The 24,365-nt window shown below is 40.4% G+C and overlaps 1 protein-coding gene across 2 annotated transcripts; it reads left to right on the forward strand.

The window, feature by feature from the left end:
- The first annotated feature begins 720 nt into the window (after positions 1–720).
- cd151l (CD151 antigen, like) lies at positions 721–23,639 on the forward strand. 2 transcript variants are annotated; one of them, XM_057348419.1, is made up of 8 exons: positions 721–979; positions 3,479–3,559; positions 3,886–4,077; positions 9,270–9,344; positions 9,467–9,571; positions 9,664–9,822; positions 22,854–22,940; positions 23,209–23,639. In XM_057348419.1, exons 2-8 carry the CDS (start codon positions 3,479–3,481, stop codon positions 23,266–23,268), a joined length of 759 nt encoding a protein of 252 aa, XP_057204402.1. In that variant the 5' UTR covers positions 721–979; the 3' UTR covers positions 23,269–23,639. The 2 variants fall into 2 exon arrangements, with proteins under 2 accessions (XP_057204402.1, XP_057204403.1); XM_057348420.1 differs by lacking the exon at positions 3,479–3,559.
- The last annotated feature ends 726 nt before the right edge of the window (positions 23,640–24,365 follow it).

Consider the following 24,365-nt stretch of genomic DNA (forward strand, 5'->3'; position numbering starts at 1 on the left):
GACCCATTTAACAAATTGTTTATTTAATAAAATGAACATACAACAAAATTCAACAAATCGTTTATTTAACACAATTATTATACAGTAAAGTAATAATACAAATTAATATTAACATATATTAAATTAAATATAAATAGTTATATTATTAGACACTAGCCAAACGCAAACCGGAAGTCTGATGAACGGCTGTGATTTCTGTCCTGAAAACAACAATTACCCAGAATGCAGTTTGCAATGCAATTTTCCACAGTATATTACGGTTTTAATGGAAAATGCCATGTTGCTGTCAAAATTGGACTGTTTTTACAGTGTGTATAATACCAATTTAATATACTAAAATGCTTTCTGTGAAACGTAAAATTAATTAAAAAGTAGAAATTGAGTTAAAATTGAGAAAACAGAACGAGAGTATTTACTCTCACGGAATGAGATTTGTATCCTCCCCTTAAACTGTAGAAATTATATTAGACTACTTCTTGGACAAGCCTTTTTTAGTACCCAGAGAAAGATTTTTCTCATAACTTCTAATAGGAGGCTAATTATCTTTTTTTCAATGTTTTCAATTGTTTGATACAGTCAAGAAGGTCATGATCCCTTCTGGCCTGTCTCACAAAAAAAAAAAACAGGAGGTGAAAGACTGCTCAGTGCAAATGCGTAAATGTCAAGGATTTGCAGATCAAAGAGGCTACAGCGCCCCGTGCAGGCAGACACAAGAAGCGTTCGCGACATTCTGCACTTCTTCAGTTCGCTTGTTCACTCACTACTTCATAGTCGGCTTGAGCACGTTTAAACTTTCTGTGCTGCCTCAGGCCTTGAATTTCTGTTAATGTATCAGAAGTGATTCCAGCGTATGAATTAAGCCTGAGATGATTTTTTGAAGCAGGACAGATTGTGACATTTTCTGGACTTTTAAAGTTTCGTCAGTTGAATTGTAACGTTAAGGGCATTTTCAGTCTTTGTTTGACAACAGACGACGAAGGTAAGAGCCCCAGCGAATTTAACTGTATGTTTGCACTAGACTGCTTTACAGTAAATATATCGATATGCTGTAATACCGCCCAGTGTTTTGTACTTTGTGGTTTCGTGCAGCCACAGTTGTGATTTAGTCTTTGATCACATTTGTAAGCAGCAATGTTTGATTATGTCGAACAAACCGGTCTATAGTTTTCGAGAGCTCAAATTTAATCTAATGACTAAGGTAGACAAGAATACTAAAGAAAAGTAACGTTAGGGTTAAAATGGTTGACTGTATAACACGGTGTAACTTGTGTGTAGCCGGAGGGGCTAACATAGGCGTTACCACGCGCGACTGTATGACAGAAAATACATCAAGAAAACACTGATAACAGAAATAGCAACCCAGTAACATGACTTGGTAAGTGAAGATCGTGGCACATAGATAATGTCGGAGTTATCATAAAGACATCATTTAAATAACTGTTAAAATTACGAAGATTCACGTTAACCTATGCGCAACTTTATTGCTTCCCTTATGTAAGTTAACCATGGTTTCTTAAATAACTTTATTGTCATAAGAGTATTTTTACACGGGACTGTGTAAGACATTGTTTGAAAGTTAAGAGTCAGGATACTGGCGTGTTGAAACAAGTCTGTGTATGTGGCATCCAAGATCAGACTCATCAGACATGATCTCATTCTACATATTCAGTAAAGGCAAACTTTACATAAAAATAAGACCATATAGGACCAAAAGGTGATTTCAAATGAATCGCTACGAAAAAAATAACATTGTCCTGCTATAGGGTTTGGTCAATGTTTACATTGGTTCACAATTGGTCGTGATGTGAAGAGCAGTGTGTTTGTCTTTAATTAACGCATAAATGACAAACAAACACAAAAACCAACGTAAAGCATTTTTATTTAATCTTACAAATCAGCTAGAAGGCTTAAATGAAGCCTTTGACTTTACACGTTACATATTATTTATGATTTTTGCTTTAAAAAAAAAATTACGGATGCACCAATATGATTTTTTGGGCCGGTACGATACCGATTTTAACAAACAACTATCAGCCGATACCGATATTGGTCAATTGCATACAGTACTACACAATATTAGCTAGTTTGTCTGCATTCAATTAATTTTACTGAACATGAATTGGATCCATTTAACATTTTAAGAGAGGCACAAGTGTAAATGTGCCTAAATGTAAGTTAAGATAAAAATACAATACGACAACATGACAATCTTCAAAGGTGATTTTTGCTAGCTAATATTTCTTTTATTAAAAACATTTTTTGAGAATGAAAACAACTCAAATTTGTAGGGATGTAACGATTCACTCAGCTCACGATGCGATGCGAGTCACGATTCTGATCTCACGATGCGATTTAGTCACGATTTACTCACGATTTATTTTGAAAAAATGAGTTGAAACAAATTAGAAATGAACAACTTCCCTTGCATTATTTCTTAAATGCTTCACGTTTCTTTGTATGATAAAATAATGTTTTATTTCAAATAACAAAACTAAACTGCAATTTTATAACAAATTAATAATAGAAAAAGTCTCTTTAATATAAACAAACTAATACTGTATGTGCTTTTCTTGGATTTTTTTGCATTTAAGAAATATCAGCATCCACGTTTAGATTTGCAGTGAAAATAGCGGCCCCTGCTGTTCAAAAAATGTATCGCGATTCAGTTCAAGCCTCAACCGATTTGAATCGTCGCTCATTACAACCGATTTTCAACCGGCTCACGGTGAATCGTTACATCCCTACAAATTTGACTTAAAATTGAACATTTATTCAATAAATTTAAATAAAGTATGTGCTGTTGCCATTTACAGTAATTATTTTGCTCCGAGAAAAACATTGGATATTCAGACATCCAACTCATTGCCTCCATGCAGTTAATTAATAAACTAGGGACCTATAAAATCCGTTTAAATTTTTTCCCAAATTCCATTTTTATTTTTCTGGATTCTGTGTTTTCTTTTTTTTGTACAACTATGTTAATATGAACCAGTATCTTGCATCTTGTTTCTTTTTCTTTTGCTGTTTTAAGTCTACTTACATTTAATTACTAGTTTTGAAAATTTTTAGTAGCTGTTTTGTCATGTGTTTAACTGGACTTTTATTTTGACGACGGACTTTAATTTTTACGGCTTGCCGCAAAGTTTGACAGCAGCTTCTCTCAAATGAAACTGTAAAATGCGCCTGAGGTAAACTCTGTTAGAGCAGTGCTGATTCAGTTTGTGTGTTCACGTCCACCAGATGCTAAAAAGTCCACTACAGTACACAAAACCACACCACTCATTCACACGCAGAACAAGCAGATTGCATATTTAAACAGCAGCCGAATAAATATTAGCACTATTCATAGCACAATTTGAATTTTATAAGCTGTTCAGTGCTACTTTCTGGCGTGTTTGTTACTTTCCATCTGTGTTTTCCGCATCACGGAAATCATAGGGCCCTAATAAACCTGTCGTTCATGTCTTTGTTTCTCCAGATGAGGGCAAATAAGGAGAAGGAAACATGTGGGACCATCTGCCTAAAATACATGCTCTTCACTTTCAATTTTCTGTTTTGGGTGTGTAAATTCTTTCTTACAGTATGTGTAAGCTGGATAGACCCATAACCATAAGATACATGCATGTAAAAAACAAAAACATTTACAGTGCGGTGTGTACTTTACTGTTATTTCTGCTGGAAATCTTCCTCACGGAGTCTTATTTGAAGGTGATTCTAACATATGTCATACAATATCATGCACCAGTTTTTATCTACTATTGTCATCTACACAAAACTCACAAATATTACAGTATGCATATTACTGCGTATGTGTCATGGGCACTTCGATGTCATGTGGGTTACATGTCCACCATATGAATCTGTGGTGTCTTGAAATGTGTTCAGTTGGCAGGGGGTGCGGTGATGGCTGTGGGCATCTGGACATTAGTTGAGAAGAGTGACTATATCAGCCTGCTGTCTTCCAAGATCTACGCCGTCTCTGCGTACATACTGATTGTGGCGGGGGTGATCGTCATGGTAACGGGGGTTTTGGGCTGCTGTGCCACCTTCAAAGAACAAAGACGCCTTCTGAGAGTGGTAAGAAACCCATGGACATGTTTACTTTGGGACCTCTTGAGGATTGGATTTCCAGTTCCTTAATACATCTCTTTGGCGTAAATAGATATGAGGGTGGGACAGTGGATTACTTTACGGAGCGGCCAGAGACTGAAAGAAGTTAAAGGGGTGATATGACATGGCTAAAACCAATATTATCGTTTGTTTTAGATGTAATGCAATGTGTATACACTATTTAAGGTTCAAACAGCGCTGTGAAAAGCAATGTGTGCTATGATTGGCCACTTAACCAGTGCATAGTAGTGATTGGTCAAATACTGCAAGCGTGTGACGGAAATGTAACGCCTCTTACCATATTTGGAACATCAGGTTCCCAAGCAATTGTACTGACAGGTGATAAAATGTCATCGGTACTTTCCTTATCAATTCGAGCCCGAATCTGATCTGTAAAATGAAGATGATCAAGCCGATACATCAACTTTGCCAGCGCGACTTGAGCAAGATGTAAAGGATTGGTAAGGTTTTAAAAAATATATATATATTATGTTAAATAGTTAAAAACTATAGCTAACTGTTTTACCTTTTATATACAAGTGATCAACCAGTGTCGCTCGTTTGATTTTCCCAAGTGGTTGATGTCCTTAGGACAACATCATGTTGACCCTGGGACAACATTTAAATCAACCAATCAGATTTCAGAAATAAGTTTAAAGTTTATTTTAAATTTAATCTTACAACCAGGATTAGGTGCTTCTAGACTGTTGTTTTTCACTTATCATTTCCCTCTGATTTTAGGGGTAAGTTAGGGTTAGGGTTTGGTGTGGGTTTAGGTTTTATTTATAAAAATGTTGTCCTTAGGTCAACAAAATATGTTGCCCTGAGGACATCAACCACTTGGCAAAATCAGGTCGAGCATTACGCCATGTCTCATCACGACTCAACAAAGACAATAAACCCCATTATAAACACAACATTTGTTGCCTCTAGTTGGAACATAATTACTTATTATTAGGACTTATGTTGTCTTTTTTCACGTTGCGTGTCTGCATTTACACAAACAACATGCGCTACAAACACACGACAAACTCAACTCGCGTTAGTCCGTAACAAAGTCTTTTACAATTAAAATATACTTACAAGCTGCGAATCTGAAGCACCAGACTGTCCTTGCGAAGTTGTAATGGTTGGAATTGCCCCACTTTTTAACAAAAGCCTTCGTGCACAGCCAGCCTTGATCTCTCCCAGGTTCATGAAGCAATCATCTGTGAAATGTTCTGCACACACTTGAATATTCGGATTGTACTGTTCTGGAACAGTATTGTGATTAAAATGTAACCATGCGTTTTTAGTTGTCTCATCTTTTGGAAGGGCAAACAAAGCGGCTTTCTTATCGCAACGATACGCACAGCGTCTCCATGACATGGCTGCGGGGGCGACGATACAATGAGATTTACAAGTACGCCCACCTTACTTGCGTATAGATTTGGGCGGTCTTAGTCAAGTCAAGTCATACCACGAAATGACGTAGATTCGTGGGGGTGTGGTTACACGAGGCGTTTCAGGCAGGTCTGGGTGAGCATTCGCTTTTAGATAGAATGCATCTTTTATTCCGACACTTTCATTTTTGCAATTTTACGTGTCTGATACATGCATGGGCACCTTATAACCAAAGACACAAAAAAACACGTATTTGCGCCATATGACCCCTTTAACGAATCTAAGTTTGTCCGTTTGCTAGTGAAACTGTAGAAGTGTAGTCCGTTAGGGGTTGTCATACAGTATGTGATATAAAATGCACGAGAACAACAAAACCTGCCCTCCTATTCAAGTTAATGTACATGGTCTGCATTAGAAGGTGGTGTTCATATACTTTTTGGCCTTATAGCAGTGTTTCCCAATCCTGGTCCTGAAGAACCCTCAACACTCCACATTTTCCAAATCTTTCTACTCAAACACACCCAGTACTCGAGTTGAGGGGGGATGGCATCCCCCTTTGAATTAAAGATTATCAAAATCATCCCCCTTCTAAAACGGCCATCCCCTGTTATTTTATCAATGAATGTGTAAATATTACCAGTGGTAATTTACCACTATTTCAACATTTAGTTTTTGCGAATATTGAATAGGCTAAAATACTGTGGACGAGGGTAACGTGCACATAATGACACGACGATTTGTTTTAAATTGACGTCACATCAGTCAGCGACATAGCAGCGCAGGTGCTGGTGATTTCAGCATCATGGCCAAGCCCAAGCGACATGGACAGCTTGACCTGAGGGACTTCGGCTTTAAGAGAGCAAGAAGTAGCACTGAAGGTAAGTCAAGAGTCAGGAATACTTTTGATATGTCACCAAAGGCATAATCTCTGGACAGAGGCGATAACAACACAGTTAACGATGTTAGTTTGGAGCTTTTTTTCTTGTTAGCTATAACGCCAGCTAGCTAGCTAACGTCAGGTTAGACTTTACATTCACAAAGGTAATGTTAGATTTGGTTTCTGTTTCACCTGGAATATCTTACTGCAGGGTTTCCCACAGCACTTTACAGTGGCCGCCTAAGCAACACACGCCTGCCTCATTAACTAGCCTAAGTAGAAAACTTTTTTTATGAGCAAAAACATCTTTTTTATGAGCGTTATCCGCCGTGTTACTCTTGTCCTGTCTGATCAGCGGCATCTGGTGGAATGTCATTGCGCTATCTATCATCTTTTACCAAACATTCTGAAACATGTAAATGGCAAGTGCAAGGAAAGCCATTACTTTTCCTTGCATAATTCTGAAACTCTTTAGAAGCTTCTATGAGATACTGAAGGGGAGAATGGGGTTAGGCAGCGTTGAACTGATCAGTTATTAATTTTGCTTCCCCTTTTTTGTCTTTTGTTTGGCCACCTCAAGTTTAAGAAATGTCAGGTGGTGCTATGTATTTGTATTATATGTATTATTTTCAGATTTTTTAAATGGTACATTCGTTTAATCCGTTTGTTCTTGCACTTCAATTCAAATGGACTTGACTTGAGAGGATTCATGTTCATTTACAATGTTTTGTGAGGTTTTGTTTCAACATTTAATAAATGAATTCCCAATAGATTTATAGGTATCATGGGAAAATGTATCCTCTGTATTTACCCAAACTATGTAGGAGCAGTGGTAGCCATGCCAGCCTGGGGACCAACTCCAATTCTGAGGTGCCTTGGTCAAGATCAATGACAGGAGTATCTGATACGTAATACAGCAATAGCATGCATGTTGTTTTAGAGTAATATAATATAATAATTATCTTTGTGCTTAAACAATAATCGAAAGGGTACACCCTTGGTCTCCCACCATATGCGCTGTCATCAGCACAAATGATCTGTCCCTAAACGTTAAATCCAATCCACCACCCCCCCTGATTTTTTTTACAACTCAAGTACTGAACACACCTGTTTCAAAAAGTATCCAAGACTTAAGAAGAGTTTGGCAGATTAGGCTACGTTCACATTTGGTGTCTTTTCGACAAGAAAAAGTTGACAAGGGAATAGAGAGTGTCTTTGCAATAACCATATAATCAAAAGTTATTGAAAGTGAAAATTAAACTTGAATTTGTACAAAACTGCTCCAACTGACTTTTCCGCCACTATTTTTTCAAGCTCGATCCTGCTTGACTAATCACCTTCATTGCATGTTGTTCTTGTTATGGAAACGACAGGTCTCACTACTCACTTGTCATTGGTCAGCTGTGAAAAAGGTGTATTTTTTCCAGAAATTTTTCAACTTCAAAAAGATGCTCTGAGTTGCAGAAAAAGACTTGGTGTTTAAAAAACCGCTCGGGAATTGTTTGATAACACAGTTTACTCCATGGGATTATAATGTAAAACTGACGCCAAATGTGAACATAGCGTTGGAGTGATTCTTAGGATGTGCAATGTTGGGGTTCTCCAGGACCAGGATTGGGAAACACTGCTTTATAGTGAATTACCCAACTCAATCACACTATCTATAATGAATGTGATACGTTGTTGACATTAATACATTATATTTTATAAGTTAAAAGCAGAAAATTGTGTCTCTGTCCATATGCAGAATAATGGGATTTGCGAGCTGTACAGTGGAATGTTGCCTCTGAATCCATGTTGGTTCTGACTCATAATGCTACCCGTTGTGTGTCAGACATGAAATAAAAATAGTGATGCACCGAAATTTCCAAAAGAAAAATATAGGCCGAAATAATCGGCGCCTCTCCCTTCAGTGCTCACGCCCACTCACGCTAGCTGTTATCAAAGGACAATTATGTAAGCGCGCCATAACAAAGGCTGAAACTTATAAAAAGAACAGCTCAAGACCAGCGGACAGACAATGACACGCAAGCTCTGTGTGATGCGCGACTGTGTGTGACCGGCTTTGTTTTTGCATTGACTCGTGCGTGTTTTAAAGCCAAACTTTAAATGCAAAAAACTCGAACGAGAAAGAACGATCTGTCAGTAAGTGATGATGTAGCTCACGTGGACCGTCATCCGGCAGGTGCTGATATCACTGAAGCTCATTTTAAGCCTGTTTACATGAACCGACTCACTGCCCCTCTGCGTTCTGCCTGTTGTTTTCATTAAAATGATTCTGCACTATATATAAACTTCTTGTATTAGCAAGAGCGGCTGAGTTTGACTATAACTTGACTATTGTTTAGCATACAATAATTCCAGAATAATTCTAAAACTACAATGTTTAGATGATTGGTAAAAAAGTTATATTTGATTGTGTTGCAATGACCAAGGTAAATAATATATTTTGTATTGTTTTAAATTATGTTCTCCTTAATTTCTGTCATTTTAGTGTGTGTAATTAATACAATTAAATAAAAACAACACAATTTTCACTTCAGTGCGTCACTAATTAAAACCTTCTTCATAAAGAGCACAACAGTATAACCAAAGAAGCATTTCTTTAGTGAGAGATCAAATTATTACAGTTTTATCATTTTCGAAAGCTGTACATTATGAATTTGAGTTCATGACAGAACTATAAGATAAACATCTGAAATGAAGCAATGACTAAATGGGGCTCATGTTCTCTTGCACTGTATGAACATTGTCAATGCCAAATGTTTTCATGACAGAAGTGACAATATATAGAACCGAAAAGTATAACGTGGAAGGAGTTTACAGCTACACTACGTAACTGAAGCTACGTTTTATCGGGTCAACTTGAAAAACCAACTCATTTTCTCTTGTCTGACAGTATTTTGTTCTGCTGCTGTGTGTTTTCCTGCTGGAGATCTTGGCTGGAGTTTTGGCCTACATTTATTACCAGCAGGTGAGTCACCCTCCTTGTTTGTCTGTAGGAATCGGTTTTGAAAGAGAGTTTGTTTGTTTTCTGTATAAGCAGTCTTTTTCTTTTGTTACCCTTTATGCAAAAATGTATTGTTAATGTTGTAGCTAAATGAGGAACTGAAGGAGAACCTGAGAGAAACCATGGTACAGAAATACCGTCAGCCCGAGCAGGATCACGTGACGAAGGCTGTGGATAAACTACAGCAGGAGGTCAGACTTTGGTGTTCTTGCAGAAATATATTTGTTATGGTCTCCAGCAGTGATACAGTAAGTGATGATGAGTGTCTTTCTCCCTCCGTCAGTTTAAGTGCTGTGGTAGCAACAGCTCATCCGATTGGGTGGAAAGTGTTTGGATTCGCTCTGAAGCGAGTAAGAGGCGTTTTGTCCCTGACAGCTGCTGTAAGAGCCCCTCTGAACTCTGCGGTCAGCGAAACCATCCTTCAAACATATATAAAGTAGAGGTGAGTGAGTTTTCGTACCGATCACAGAGCCCTGCTTCACGGAGAACTGCGCATGAAACATAATCACAACCTTTGCAAAATCAAAAAGCTGTTTAATAATCGCACCAGCCAGCTTGATTTAAGCATGATTTAGTGGTAATTGCGATTTATCGTGCAAGCCCTATTAAATAATGACCACTTGAAACAAAATGCTCAATATTAGGTTAACCCTTTCATACAGATTTCTTGTTTTGTTTACATGTTCCTGTGCTTTTGTATTTTTTCATTGTGTCTGTTAATTGGAAAAGTAAAAAAGTGAAAAAAAGCATCTGATCAAATTTCATATTTAGTGTAAAACCAATGGAAGCCTGTGGGCCCCCTTGTGGATTTTGGTGGTAGAGCAGCTAAAAAACTCACAGAAACGCCAAAATTTGGTGTATCAAAACCAAACTTGATACAACACTTGGGGACCCTTGGGACTTTGACTTATGAAATTTTGGGGCTGATCCGTAATTTTTTTAATGTATTTTTTTATAAAAGAACAACAAACCTTTTAGAGTTTTTTATTACAATAAACATAGCAACATAACTTTTTAAAAAAATCTTTTTTCAGCAATAATCTGCTAATTCTCTTCTTTCAAACGAGACCAACCGTAGGGTATTCCAAAGAATTCATGAGTTGCAACCATTTTAGTGCCGACAGTGCGTTTTCATGTGTTTAAAAAGTAATTTGTAATGTGTTTCGTTAGATTACACAAGTTCTTTAACTTAATCTAATTACTTCAGAATACTTTGAAATATTAACAACAGATGACTTGTTTTCCTCTGCATATTATTTTAAAGAACATACATTTTCCACAATATATCTTATAGCAAAAAAGCAGACAAACTTAGAAAAAAGAAAAGGAAAAATGTCTTGGTTACGTATGTAACCTCAGTTCCCTGATGGAGGGAACGAGACGTTGTGTCGAACCGACAGATGGGGTTTGTCTTGAGAACCTATCATCTTCGGACTATTTGGAAAAGGCCAATGAAATTGGCGAATGAAATTTGCATGCCGGACTCCGCCCCGGATATCCGGGTATAAAAGGAAGACGTAACCAAGACGTTCCCTTTCTGTCGGTCTCTCGACGTTGTGTCGAACCGACAGATGGGGTTCCTCTGGAAAACGCCACGGCGCTGTGCCATGTCACAATCTCTAGCGAGGCGACGCTGACTGGCCTAGGCGTGTCAGACGTGAGCGCCATCGTGAAATTCGAGACCATCCAGTGGAGAGGTAGGGGGGCCCCAGAACTTTTACCAAAAAGGTGGGAAGCCCCCTACCACGGCCGTCACAGGCGTAGGCCTTGTTTCTCTAACAGCGAGAAGCCGCCCGACACCGTAAGGGCCACTGGGTAAGCGTTGTTTCTAGTGCTGTCAATCGATTAAAAAAAATTATCTGATTAATCACACATTTTAATAATATTTTAAAATATGCTTTTACATTTGAATAATTTCACATTTAATCTTCAAATTGATGTAGAAACAACATATTTCTTTAACAGCGTCATTTTATGAATGAAAGAAAACATGTTGATATTAGTACTGTAACTGATGTCTCTATTAAATTGATTATTTTAACATTAATTATAGCCATTCAACAATATAATTGAGAGCTATCATGAAATATACAGAAATTGAAGGAAGTTCTCAAACACTTTACTGTCTTTAATGCTAAATTATCAATTAAATGCAGAAGAATTCTCATTAAAGCTACAAACGCACATTGATTTCTTCTTTTATTTTGTTCTTTGATTAACATTAGTGACAGGAGTCACAGCAGCACGTTTAAGAACGTGGCCCCTTTAAGAGCTGTCTCAGTACGCAGATCTGACCGTCACCGCACTCCCATTTTCACAACTCTTTGCATTCATTTAAGATTTTATTTTACACTTTGAAGTCTTGCTTAAGAAAATACTAGACAAAACAGGCTTTCTGACATAATCTTATATGGTTTTATCCATTCAAGCACGAAAGAGAACTTAACATGGATGCGCTGTCTGACAGAGATTCACCGACGCAGCCTTCAGCCCATGACTGTTTACACCAGACTGGACCTCGCGTTGCGTTTTGCCGCTTCCCACAGTTTAGAAGCTGTCTATCTTCATTGAACGCGTCAAAGCAACTGTTTTAAATCGCGCTTAAGTGGTTTAAAAGCCTGTACACGAATAAGAGCGTGATTACATAATGTAACGCTAGACAAAAAATGTCAAAACAAACGGATGCTGCGTTAATTGCTTTAAATATTTTTCACGCGTTAATTTGAAAAAATTAATCGCATGTTTTAACGCGTTAACGTTGACAGCCCTAGTTATTTCCTCACTGAGGAAATGCGCTACAGAGACCACTTCCTGCCGTAGGGAGGAGATTAGTGGAGACACCAACATGGTCTCGCCATCAGGGGAGAACTCATGGGAAAATATGCGGACTGAAGGAGTTAACCGCAAGGTGGAAGTCCACCTAGGGAGATCATGGGTTGCCAAGGAGGGAACCACTCATGAGAATACATCAGACGGAACCACCCAGTGGGGGGTTTACCACGTCTGGAGCACTAGGTCCGGTTAGAGTTATGTGGTAGATAACTCAGCTGGTACCCGGCCTAAGGGGGCAGGGCTGCTCTGTCCAGCCCGGCCCCCAGGAAGGTGCTTAGTGATGGATGGAATGCCTATTCTTCACCCGGTGGGGGGAAGAAGGGAGGCAGAAACAGCACACTGATCCACCTAGAGGGAAGGGGGGAAGGCGCTTTCGGAGGCGTACGCCCTTCCGGCCGCCGTCTCTTACCTGTTGCCCTGCAAGACACGGGCTACACCGGTTCTACGCGGAGGCTGTAGAACCTTGCGAAGGTGTTGGGCGTAGCCCAACCCGCAGCTCTGCAGATGTCTGCCAGAGAGGCGCCCTGAGCCAATGCCCACGAGGAGGCTACACCCTGGGTGGAGTGTGCCTTCACTGCCAACGGGCACAGGCGATCAAGAGACTGGTAAGCCGTAGCGATGGCGTCCACGATCCAGTGCGCCAGTCTCTGTTTGGAGACAGCCCTCCCTTTCTGCTGAGCTCCAAAACAGACAAAGAGCTGCTCAGAGCTTCTGAAGCTCTGCGTGCGGTCCAAGTAGAGGCGCAATGCGCGTACTGGACACAACACGGATGGGGTTAGGTCTTCCTCCCCGGTGAGGAGCGCCTGCAAGTTCACCACCTGGTCCTGAAAGGGATTGGTGGGAACTTTGGGCACGTAGCCAGGCCATGGTCTCAGGGTCACGTGAGAATCTCCAGGCCCGAATTCTAGGCACTCTGTGGACACAGAGAATGCTTGTAGGTCCCCTACCCTCTTGATGGAGGTGAACGCCACCAGGAGAGCCGTCTTCATCGTAAGATGAGAAAGAGCCCGCCAGGACCACTTCAAGGTCCCAAGAGGGTACGGAGCACGGACGAGGCGGATTCAGCCTTCTCGCGCCCCTTAGGAACCTAATGACCAGGTCGTGCTGTCCTAGAGACTTGCCAGCAACTGGTTTGTGATGTGTGGCGATGGGGGCTACATACACTTTCAGTGTGGAAGGGGAGAGATTTCTCTCAAGTCTCTCTTGTAGGAAGGACAGCACGTTCCCGATCGAGCATCTCTGTGGGTCTTCTCCTCGAGAACTTCGAGCCCCACTTCAAGGCGTACAGCCGCCAAGTGGCAGGGGCCCTAGCCTGAGTTATGGTCTCAACCACTGCTTGGGGGTAGGCCACTCAGGATCTCCTCGTCCCGTCCAGGAGCCTGACATGGAGGTTCCAGAGGTCTGGTCTCGGGTGCCACAACATGCCCTTCCCCTGCGAAAGAAGGTCCTTCGTCAGGGGAATCGGCCAGGGGGAGTTGTCGTCAGAAGCATCAGCTCTGAGAACCAAGTCCGGTTGGGCCAGTAGGGCGCAACTAGTAACACTTGATGCTCCTCTTCCCTGACCTTGCACAGAACCTATGCAATGAGGCTCACTGGGGGGGAAGGCGTTCTTCTATGCGCTAAGGCATCCGTGCCGAGGTGACCCTCGGTCAGGGAGTACCAAAGCGGGCAATGGGTGGAGTCCGGGAAGGCAAACAGGTCCACCTGCGCCTGGCCGAACCGCTCCCATATGAGCCGGACTGCGCGGGGATGGAGTCGCCACTCTCCGCAAGGCGTTGACTGACAAGAGAGCGCGTCGGCTGTCTGGTTCAGGTCACCCGGGATGTATGTCTCGCTAATGCAGACTTATATACCCGCCAGATCCCTATGCTCTGCAAACGAACGACGTCTTGTGGTGCCATCCCAAAATGGTAAAAAATCTCTCTCACGTACCTTCTCGGGATCAGTTCCACATTTATGGAAGGATCTGCCTGCTGCTACAAGATCAGCAGATTCTGTAGCCATCTTTAAGAACCGTCTGAAAATGCATCTCTTCTGTCAACACCTGACTGATCAGCTCTGACTTGTATCTCTTTTCTACTCTCTAAAAAAAAACTTAGCTCTGTACACTGTGATAGGCTATGTGAGACCAATTTTCTTTTGTTGCACTTGTGCTTTTTGTTGTCCTTATGTTGTTCCAATTGCTTCCATTGTTTCCCTCATCTGTAAGTCGCTTTGGATAAAAGTGTCTGCTAAATGACTAAATGTAAATGTAATGTGGCTCGCAAGGACATTGTCACCTGCTGACTCCAGAGGAGGCGCGGGTGAGTTGTGTTAGCTGCCGTGAGCGTATGCCACCCTGGCGATTGATGTACGCTATGGCAGTTGTGCTGTCCGACCGGACCAGCATGTGCTTGCCCTGCACGAGGGGCTGCAGCCTCCTCAGTGCAAGTAGCACAGCCAACAACTCTAGGCAGTTGATATGACAGCGCAGGCAGGGGCCCGTCCATCGCCCTGACACTGTGTGCCCGTTGCACATGGCACCCCAACCCTGCAGGGAGGCATCCGTCGTCACCATGACGTGCCTTGAGACCTGCCCAAGGGGGACTCCTGTCCACAGAAAGGTCATTGAGGACCAGGGGGTTAGGGTGCGTTGGCAGAAAGGCGTGATGACCATACGCCTGCTGCCGGTGTGCCACGCTCTCCAGGGAACCCGGCTCTGTAGCCAGTTTTGGAGCAGTCGCATGTGCATCAACCCGAGGGGGACCACCCCCGCCGAGGATGCCATGTGTCCCAGGAGCCTCTGAAATAGTTTCAGGTCGACCGCTGACTGCCTGAAATGTTTCAGGCAGTTCAACACTGACTGAGCGCGTTCTGTAGTCAGTCGCACTGTCATGGAGACCGAGTCAAGTTCCATGCCGAGAAAAGAGATGCTCTGCACGGGGGAGAGCTTGCTCTTTTCCCAGTTGACCTGTAGCCCCAAACGGTCTAGATGCCGGAGCACCAGGTCCCTGTGTGTACACAACAGATCTCGCGAGTGTGCCAAGATGAGCCAGTCATCGAGATAGTTCAGTACCTGCACGCCTTTCTTCCTGAGGGGAGCGATGGCGGCCTCCACGACCTTCGTGAAGACTCGTGGGGACAGGGACAGACCAAAGGGGAGGACCCTGTACTGATATGCCCGCCCCTCGAAAGCGAACTGTAGGAATGGTCGATGACGAGGGAGAATCTAGACATGAAAGTACGCATCCTCATTGGACATTATAGTCTGCAATTGCGAGTGTATATCTCTCACAATTCTAAGAAAATAAATCAAATTTGTGAGTTATAAACTCGCATTTGTGAGAAAAAGTCAGAACTGTGAGATGAAAAGTTGCAATTACCTAAACAAATTACTTAAGGTGTCACATGACATGGCTAAAAGGAATATTATGGTTTGTTTTAGATGTAATGCAATGTGTATACACAAATTAAGGTTAAAAAATGCTGTATTTTCCACATACCGTGCATGTTTGTATCTCCTCTTTGCCCCGCCTCTCTGAAACGTGCGGATTTTTAACAAAGCTCATCGCTCTGAATAGCGAGGTGTGCTATGATTGGCCAGTTAACCAGTGCGTAGTGATTGGTCAAATACTGCAAGCGTGTGACGGAAATGACACCTCTTACCATATTTGGAACATCAGGTTCCTCTTCAATTGCACTGACAGGTACGCCCACCTTACTTGCGTCTACATTTGGACGGTCTTAGTCGAATCATACCACCAACTGATGTAGATTTGTGGGGGTGTGGTTACACAAGGCGTTTCAGGCAGGTCTGGGTGAGCATTCGCTTTTACATAGAATGCATCTTTTGTGCGTGTCTAATACATGCATGGGCAACTTATAACACACCAAAGACACAGAAAAACACGTGTTCGCGATTAAACAAGGGACAAAGGGCTGGGACTCACTGATCGTTCAGGTAACGACAGACATTCTGTCTGTTATGTACAGATTCAAGGGTATGTACATTTTTTGTATGCCTCCGCATACAAAAAAGGATGCCTGCGCTAGTTGTGCAGGCCTGGGCGCCTTTCATACCCTCTCTTCATTTACGTAGCAGCACTGCCCCTAAAAGACGCACATGCTTTACATTACCAAACTACACACTATTCGTCCTCCGAAGTTGCTCGTTTTGACACAACTATTCCTAAATGGGGAAACTAAACTCTTAAGAAGGTTTTCGTTGGTACCGAGGCGGACATAAGGTATTTAAAGGGATTTAAAGCGTTGCAGCCACACAGCGCACAAGTAATCACGTTACGTAACGTTACGTGTCTAACCAACTTCACAGAAGGCTCCAACTAAGTCAACTACGCAAGCTGCTATCCAAACATAGCAGTGGGCGTTTACTCCAAAGTCTTCTATGCGGCCCGCCCTTAAAACAAGGTTCCCACTCTTCTTGAAAGTGCTTGAAAGTATTTGAATTTCTGACATATGAATTCAAGGACTGGAAAGTATTTGAAAACAGACATAGGTACTTGAAAGTGCTTAAATTAAACAAACTAGATTTTGTTAGTTGCATTGCGCTGCTAAAAATATTGGTTAGTGTTGCCGAAACCAGAACAAAACAAAACGCTGCTGATCTGGGGGAAAGCGGGAAAAACTTTAAAAAAAAAAAAAGAGAGGCTGTGAGCGGATGGATCGTGATCATGTGCAGTCCTGCATAAAACAGTCAGAGGCGTGGAGTTATTTAACTCGCTCAATGCCAGAGAAGTGCAAATTCAACAATGCTCGAGCTATAATACAAATATGGTTTATCAAAGTTAAGATGTGGAGTACACCAGCAGGTTATGCATCAAGCAAAACGGTTAAGATCATTGTATACAGTCAAACATATGTTGTATTAAACCACTGCTAAATAAGTTTCTTTTCAACTACGTTCATTTCAAGAATAAGTTCATTAGTTATCATTATTCTTGTCAGTGAATGTGCCTTAAGAGTTTGAATTGTTTTTAGGATGTTAAGAAACACTGAAATGCTAGCTAGATAGCATTGGTTTAGCGAAACAAAAACATGCTCCCAGCAGCGTTATCTGTTGCAGTAATGAACTTTTGCTGTGTGTTTGGGCAGAGGTTTGGCTCTTTGAGCTTGCTGTGTCTGAAGTCGCTCAGTCATTTTTTATCAAGTTCACCATATCAGCAGTGATGGAACGAAATGTTTAAATGCTGGTGTATTCCTGCACGCGTCAGAGATCTGTATCTTTTAGAAACTGCTTTGTGCCTTATTTTGAATATAACAGTAATAATAATCATCATACAGTAATATCATATTTTTTTATTTACAATTTATTTTATATAATTATGTGGCAGTCGTGGCCTAATGGTTAGAGAGTCGGACTCGTGACCAGAACGTTGCCGATTCGACTCCCAGAGCCGGCGGGTAACGACTGACGTGCCCTTGAGCAAGGCACCTTACCCCCACTTGCTCCCCGGGCGCTGCAGTGATTGCTGCCCACTGCTCCGGGTGTACGTGTGTTCACGACTTGCTGTGTGCGTGTTCACTACTCTCTGGATGGGTTAAATGCAGAGGTCACATTTCGGGTATGGGTCACCATATCTGACTAATAGGTCACTTTCACTTCACTTTCACTTCACTTTCATAATGTCTTGAAACTTTCCAGAGCACTATTTACGCAGATTGACAGATGACATTGAGCGGACATGGCGCCCTCAAGTCACCGTTGATTACTTGTCACATTGAATGCTAAATAAATAAATTGAAATAAAAATATTCAAATGAAAGGCGAATTCCAAACAGAAGTGAACTCACCTATGTTGTACTACCTTTGAAGGGCAGAACCCTTTGAATTAAGCTCCTTGAGGGCATTCTCTTCTGTTTATTATCAAAACTAATAATGCACAATCAAACAGGTACTTGTCATTCTGACAAGTACAATAATAATAACATATATGAGATTATATTTACAAATGATTAAACCAAATTGAATGTTTCTCTTTTTTTTTCTTTTTTTTTTTCTTACCTAAAAACCAAAAGTAAACATGTTTTCCCTGCAGTAGGTTTGCATTTGTTAGAAATGGTTTAATAAAATATTTAAAATCAATACAGAATACATAATACATGATATAATTTGCTCTTGAGGCAAGTAGCCATGTTAAAATCAGGATAATGTACAGCCAGTCGGTTGTCATCGCAAAAGAAACCCCTTCTGTGTGATACTTGTCTCCACTTCAGTCCTTTATTCTATCATGATAAGCGGGCGCCTGTACTGTATAGTATCCCATACTTGCATTGGAATGTCTCCACAGTTACTATGAAAAATAAGCCAAATCACTAATTGACCAGTGTGAATTTTCTAAATTCCTCTGAATATCTGAATATCTATATTATAAGTAACTCGAGACAAGACATTTTTATACTCCACGTAGACTGTAAATCATTAAAAAAAAACGATGTGAAATGTAAACGTTATTGTGCTTTTTATTCAAAGAAGCTCCCTTTTGTTTATGTCTTGTCCTCACCAATATGGCAGCATTGTTGAACCCATAACAGCAACAGGCCAAAGCCTTCAATGCGGTGTCTATTTATGTCTGTGACTGCATGTACCCTTTGTTAACAGACTTCTGAAATGGCCCTTTGTCATAAAAAATGGTATCCTTTTCCCAAAGTGCCCGGCGACGGCACAAAAACACAGTTTTAAATTTGACCAAAATGTGCTTGAAAAAGTCCTTGAAAGTCCTTGAATTTGATGTTGATGAAAGTGTGGGAACCCTGTTAAAAACCAAGCGTTTCTCCAGCCGGCCTCAAAACCAGGGTAGAAAATAGCCTATTACTTATTAATTTTGATGTTTTCGAATGTAAAAACGTCATAAGTAGACATCAGACAATAGTATAAAACAATAAAAACGGCCAGTTCACTGCACCTTTAAATACGTAACTAATGTATTTCGTTACTCCCCAGCCCTGCATATATCAGAGTTCTCCCTAAACCTGCATCTGACAATTGAGTCTGCTTTTGACAAACGCAGCCCTGTTCAGAAATCACAGTATTTACTTTCTGATTGTTAAACATAGTATATTTATAGTTTGAATTAACAGTAATGTTCCTGGTTTCATAACAATTGGAAGTAAATCTAAATTGTAATTATAAAATACATCAGCAATCATTTCAGAAGTGTATATACCTGTCAATAAGTGGCATATATTAGTACATTTTGTGTTGCCTTTCCCAACTATGAGGGTTTTAATATTCAGGGGTTTGATGCGCTAGTAGCCAATGTTGGCGACCATCTGCCTGAAATGACAATTGAGGGATCCAGTGGTCCACCATTCACCCGTTCTCCTGTCCACTGGGTTTTAACCCGTGTCCCCACTCGAATGCAAATGGCACAACAGAACCTATTAAGAACAAAGCATTTATCGCCTCACCCGTATACACAGTTTTATATGCTGAGCCACTCAAAAAAGACCTGACTACTAGGAATTAGGGATGTCAATTTAGACAAATTCCCATAATCGATCTTCATTTAAATTAACGATCAATTAATCGATTACCAGTTAACATTAATACTGCAATATGCCTTTGCAGTTAGGCATAAAGGCGTGAGGGCACGCAAATGCTATGCAAAACGCCAGCTTCCTCACCTGAATAAAAAGGTTTCTAAGTTTAAATAAAAGCCTAGTAGCATTGGTCAAATGAATCTGTGTGATTGGTAAAATAATCAGATATAAAATTATGTATTTACTAATTAACATATGGACCAATATACAACGTGTCGCCGCCTCAGATGTGCACTCTGGCAGTTGCATATAAGCGAATTCATATCATTACATGCGTCTGCGTGAGAAAATAGGTTGATTTTTTTCTGAATGTGCATGGACACTAGGGTTGGGCATTTTTCAATAATTTCATATTTGAATATTTGAGCTCATAAATAACGAATATTCTTTTATATAAATTAAGTTTAAAAAGAGATGATTTGTTACGTTTTTATTTGCTTACAATTTCACATCAAGCTTAAAATTATAAATATTCATAAGAGTATATTAACTAATATTATATCCTGTTGATATAATATTGAAAAGATTAGCAACGTTGGAAAAAAATAGAAAAATACATAAACAAAATGTAAATGCATTTAAACCTGCGCGAAGCGAAATCATACAAAAACCAAACACAAAACAAAACGCAACGTATATTGACAGTCTGTGATATATGGTTATCTTGTTTATTTTGTTTTACATGTTCTTGATAAGAAAAACAAGCATATAGCCTAGGTCTATTTTACTCTGGTGAAAGTCTGTTCAACAAGCCGACAGCAGAGAAAACGCGCTTCTCAAACTCCCGGAAACAAATCCTAGATCTGACAAGAATATCTGGCTTTATTGTTTATAATGTTGATTATAAATAAAGTAAACAGGCTTGATACCTCCATGCCAACTGTTAATTGATCCTAAAAACAAAAGACGGAGCCATTGTGCCTGTTGTCCTGTTTATTCGTGACCGTCACGTGAGGAAGAATTACTAATCCTGCTGATCACCACTGCATATAAATATTGTTTTCGTTGTCGCTTTATGGTCAGTGTCTGTCTTGTTTAGCTTTGAATTGCATTTGCATCAATAAATAAAATCAACTAAGGTAGTCTAAAAGGAATTTCAGCGCGTTTTAAAACAATCAAACAAAAAACATTTACAAATTTAAACAAATTTATTTACAGGTGACGACCCTATTTGAAGTTCTTACAGTAGGAGGAAAATACAGGCTTTAGGTATGGAAAAGGGTACCCTCCAAACAAGTTATGGACAACACTACTTACATTAAACGAAGAAATGAAACTTTAATTAACAAAAGCTCTCCTCCACCTTGACCTGTCAATCATTGCGCCTCACGGCTGCAGCTCGCGCTGACAGACGTGAGCCTCATGAACTCTTGCGTCCATTGTCCAAATTAACTTTAAATCTTTTATTTCTATAAAAATGTAAAACGAAGGTGTGTCGGTAGCCAAGTAATGTAATAAGTGGACAACCATTGTGGTTTTCCATGATTCTGCTGTAGGTGTTTTGTGCATGAGCCGCACACACTTGCATGACCTTGAACTCGATCATCCTTAAGTTATTTCGAGTAAACTGTTATCGACAATTAATCGATCATCGATTAATCATTAACATCCCTACTAGGGATGCAACAATACAGCTCACCCACCGTTCAATACGAACCTCGGTTTTTCGCCCACGGTTTTCGGCTCGGTTCTGATGGCTTTGGCACATTAAAGTGTTTTTCATTGTTTTATACTTATGTGACAGGAACAATAAAAACTTCAGAAGAACAAAAAAACAATTTTACTGAAATTCTCTATTTTACTTGACTTGTTTTATTATTTTTAAGCAAAAAACAACTGTAACACAGTTCAATGTAGGGAAGGAAGGAGGCGGGAACCGGCGAACATTTAACAAACTTTAATTCAAAAATAAATAAACAATAAACAGCAATAAAACAGGCCGGCAGCCCCTCACGGACGACTGCCGGCCACACAAACATAAACAAACTTAAACAAAACTTAACTAATGTCCGGGCCCGGTCCTCTCTCTCGATGGTCCGGTCGCTCGTCCTCTTATGCTCCCGAGCTCCCCCGTGAGGCATGCGGGGACCGGCGGTTGCACAGCTGTCACTCGTTGCCACTTACGCTGCCGGCCCCGCCTTACCCACCCCACAGCTCTCGCCCCGCCTTCCCCACCCCACGGCTCTCGCCCCGCCTTCCTCACTACAACAACTTGTACAAATTCCTGGTGTATTGAATATATTTAAAGATTTACACAGCAGTTTTTGGTTTACTGTTCATCAACATGCAAGTAAAATAAGCTTCTTGAAGAGGTTTTGCGCATCAGAGTATTTAAAATGACGTAATGCAAAACTTGCGATTGCTGTAATGGAAGTAAACGTGCGCTCAATGGGAAAGGCCAAGATAATAATATATTAACAAGGTGCGCCACTGCCATTGCAATAAATTGGAAGAAATGCAATGCTAAATAGCTGCTTGGAAGGCACTCTTGTAGCTGTCCGAAAGGCCGCCGAGTGGCATGACTTTCATTTAACTGACTTTGCCATGGTGATGTAGACGCTCTTTCTGTGAATGTGCTGCTTTCGTATGCAGTGTAAAAATACATTCTTGATGTGCCAAATTTGGACATTATCACTTTAGTGATACGGGCATACAATAAAGCCAGCCCGTGTCTCTTCATCATCATTATACTCAACAGCACATTGCTTCTTGTGTTGCAGGCAGCCTCGCTTCACCGCCCGACCACCACTCGCTATTAGATATTACTCGTGGGGATGCGTTTGTCTATCTCAGCATACAGACAAACACGGACAGAGCCAGTTCACACTGTAATTGAGCGAAAGGAAAAGTTTTTTTTTTTTTTTTTTAGTTTTAGTTTGCAACTTTGGACGAAAACGTAGCTATTGACTCCATTGTCAAAGGTGTTTAAGATTCATTCTACTGGGAACGTTTTTAATAACCCCACCAGGCGATGCAGTTCAATGAATTTTTCTACTTGCCATTCTCACAGTTACACTTGGCATATTAATGTAGAATGTCACTGAATGTCAACAGATTATCAGGGAGTATCAGACAAGTGAATTGACTTGTTTTGTTTTTCAGGGCGGCTGCATCACGAAGCTGGAGAATTTCATTCTGAACCACTTACAGATCATCGGCGCTGTGGGAGTGGGCATAGCCTGTGTGCAGGTCAGCCAAAACACTTTTCACCAACTCATTCATATGTTTTACAGAGACGTTCTTCTATACTAAGAAGTTCTTATACCTGAACATAATTAGTGTATGTTTGATATTACCACCGCTTCTGCTGAACAGTGTAAATATGATGCAGTATGTAAAAGTATTTTAACTGTCGGCCCACATTCATTATTCTTTGACAGTTTAATATGCTGATATTATGAATTCTGTTTGTATCAGATCTGCTTTCTAAGATCTGCTCTGTCTGTCTGTGTTTCAGATTGTGGGCATGTTTTTCACCTGCTGTCTATACAGAAGTCTGAAAGCAGAGCCGTACTGAAGAGACGCATATATGCTGTTAAACGGAAACAATCGAGCATTTCATGAACCTTCCATTCTGCAGATCAGAATGAACACGTTTATACTACTACAACTGGCATGATTCAGGAATAATATGTGTTTGCCATACATTTCAAGTACTACTGAGCTGAAATTAATATTCAGATCCTTTTTCCTCATTGTTCTTAAATATTCAAGAGATTTTAGTATCTTAAGCACGTTTGGTTTGTATTTTATACATGGAACAACTAATATCTGTCATTTTCATCTATGTGTGCTTTTTTATGGAGATCACAGCTGTTATTTTAAATATTTAATGTAGAACAACATTTAAGTTTTTAATTAAACTTGACCATGAATTTAAAATACAAAACCTGTACCTCTTTAACTGTTGTATGTTTAAGATGAAAACAGCTTTCAGGGTCTGGCATTCTGTTGCACTTTATTCAGCTGTTTTAAAGAATCCGAGCATTAAAATTCTGATTTTAGAGCATGTCACAGTACAGAGACTGCTTTGATCAGAGTTACAAATGATCTGCTATTGGCGTCTGACCGAGGTTGTATCTCGTTATTGGTGCTGCTAGACCTTAGTGCTGCATTCGATACCATTGACCACAGCACACTCCTACATAGACTCGAAAATTATGTCGGCATTAAGGGAATAGCTTTGAAATGGTTTAAATCTTATTTATCCGACCGTTTTCAATTTGTAGCAATAAACAATGAGGTGTCACGCAAATCGCAAGTCCAGTACGGTGTACCACAGGGCTCAGTCTTAGGGCCTCTGCTCTTCGCATTATACATGCTACCTCTAGGAGATATAATAAAGCGACACGGAGTTAGCTTTCACTGTTATGCTGATGATACTCAACTTTATATTTCCTCGAAGCCTCATGAAACACAGCAGTTCCATCGAATAATGGAATGCATAGTCGATATAAAAAACTGGATGAGTAACAACTTTTTATTACTGAACTCGGACAAAACGGAAGTGTTACTTATTGGACCGAAAACTGCTATAAGTAACAACCAAGAATACTGTTTAACTATTGACGGATGTTCCATAAAACCCTCGTCGTCAGCAAAGAATCTTGGCGT

This window comes from Triplophysa rosa, linkage group LG12 (assembly GCF_024868665.1).
Source record: "Triplophysa rosa linkage group LG12, Trosa_1v2, whole genome shotgun sequence".
NCBI lineage: Eukaryota > Metazoa > Chordata > Actinopteri > Cypriniformes > Nemacheilidae > Triplophysa > Triplophysa rosa.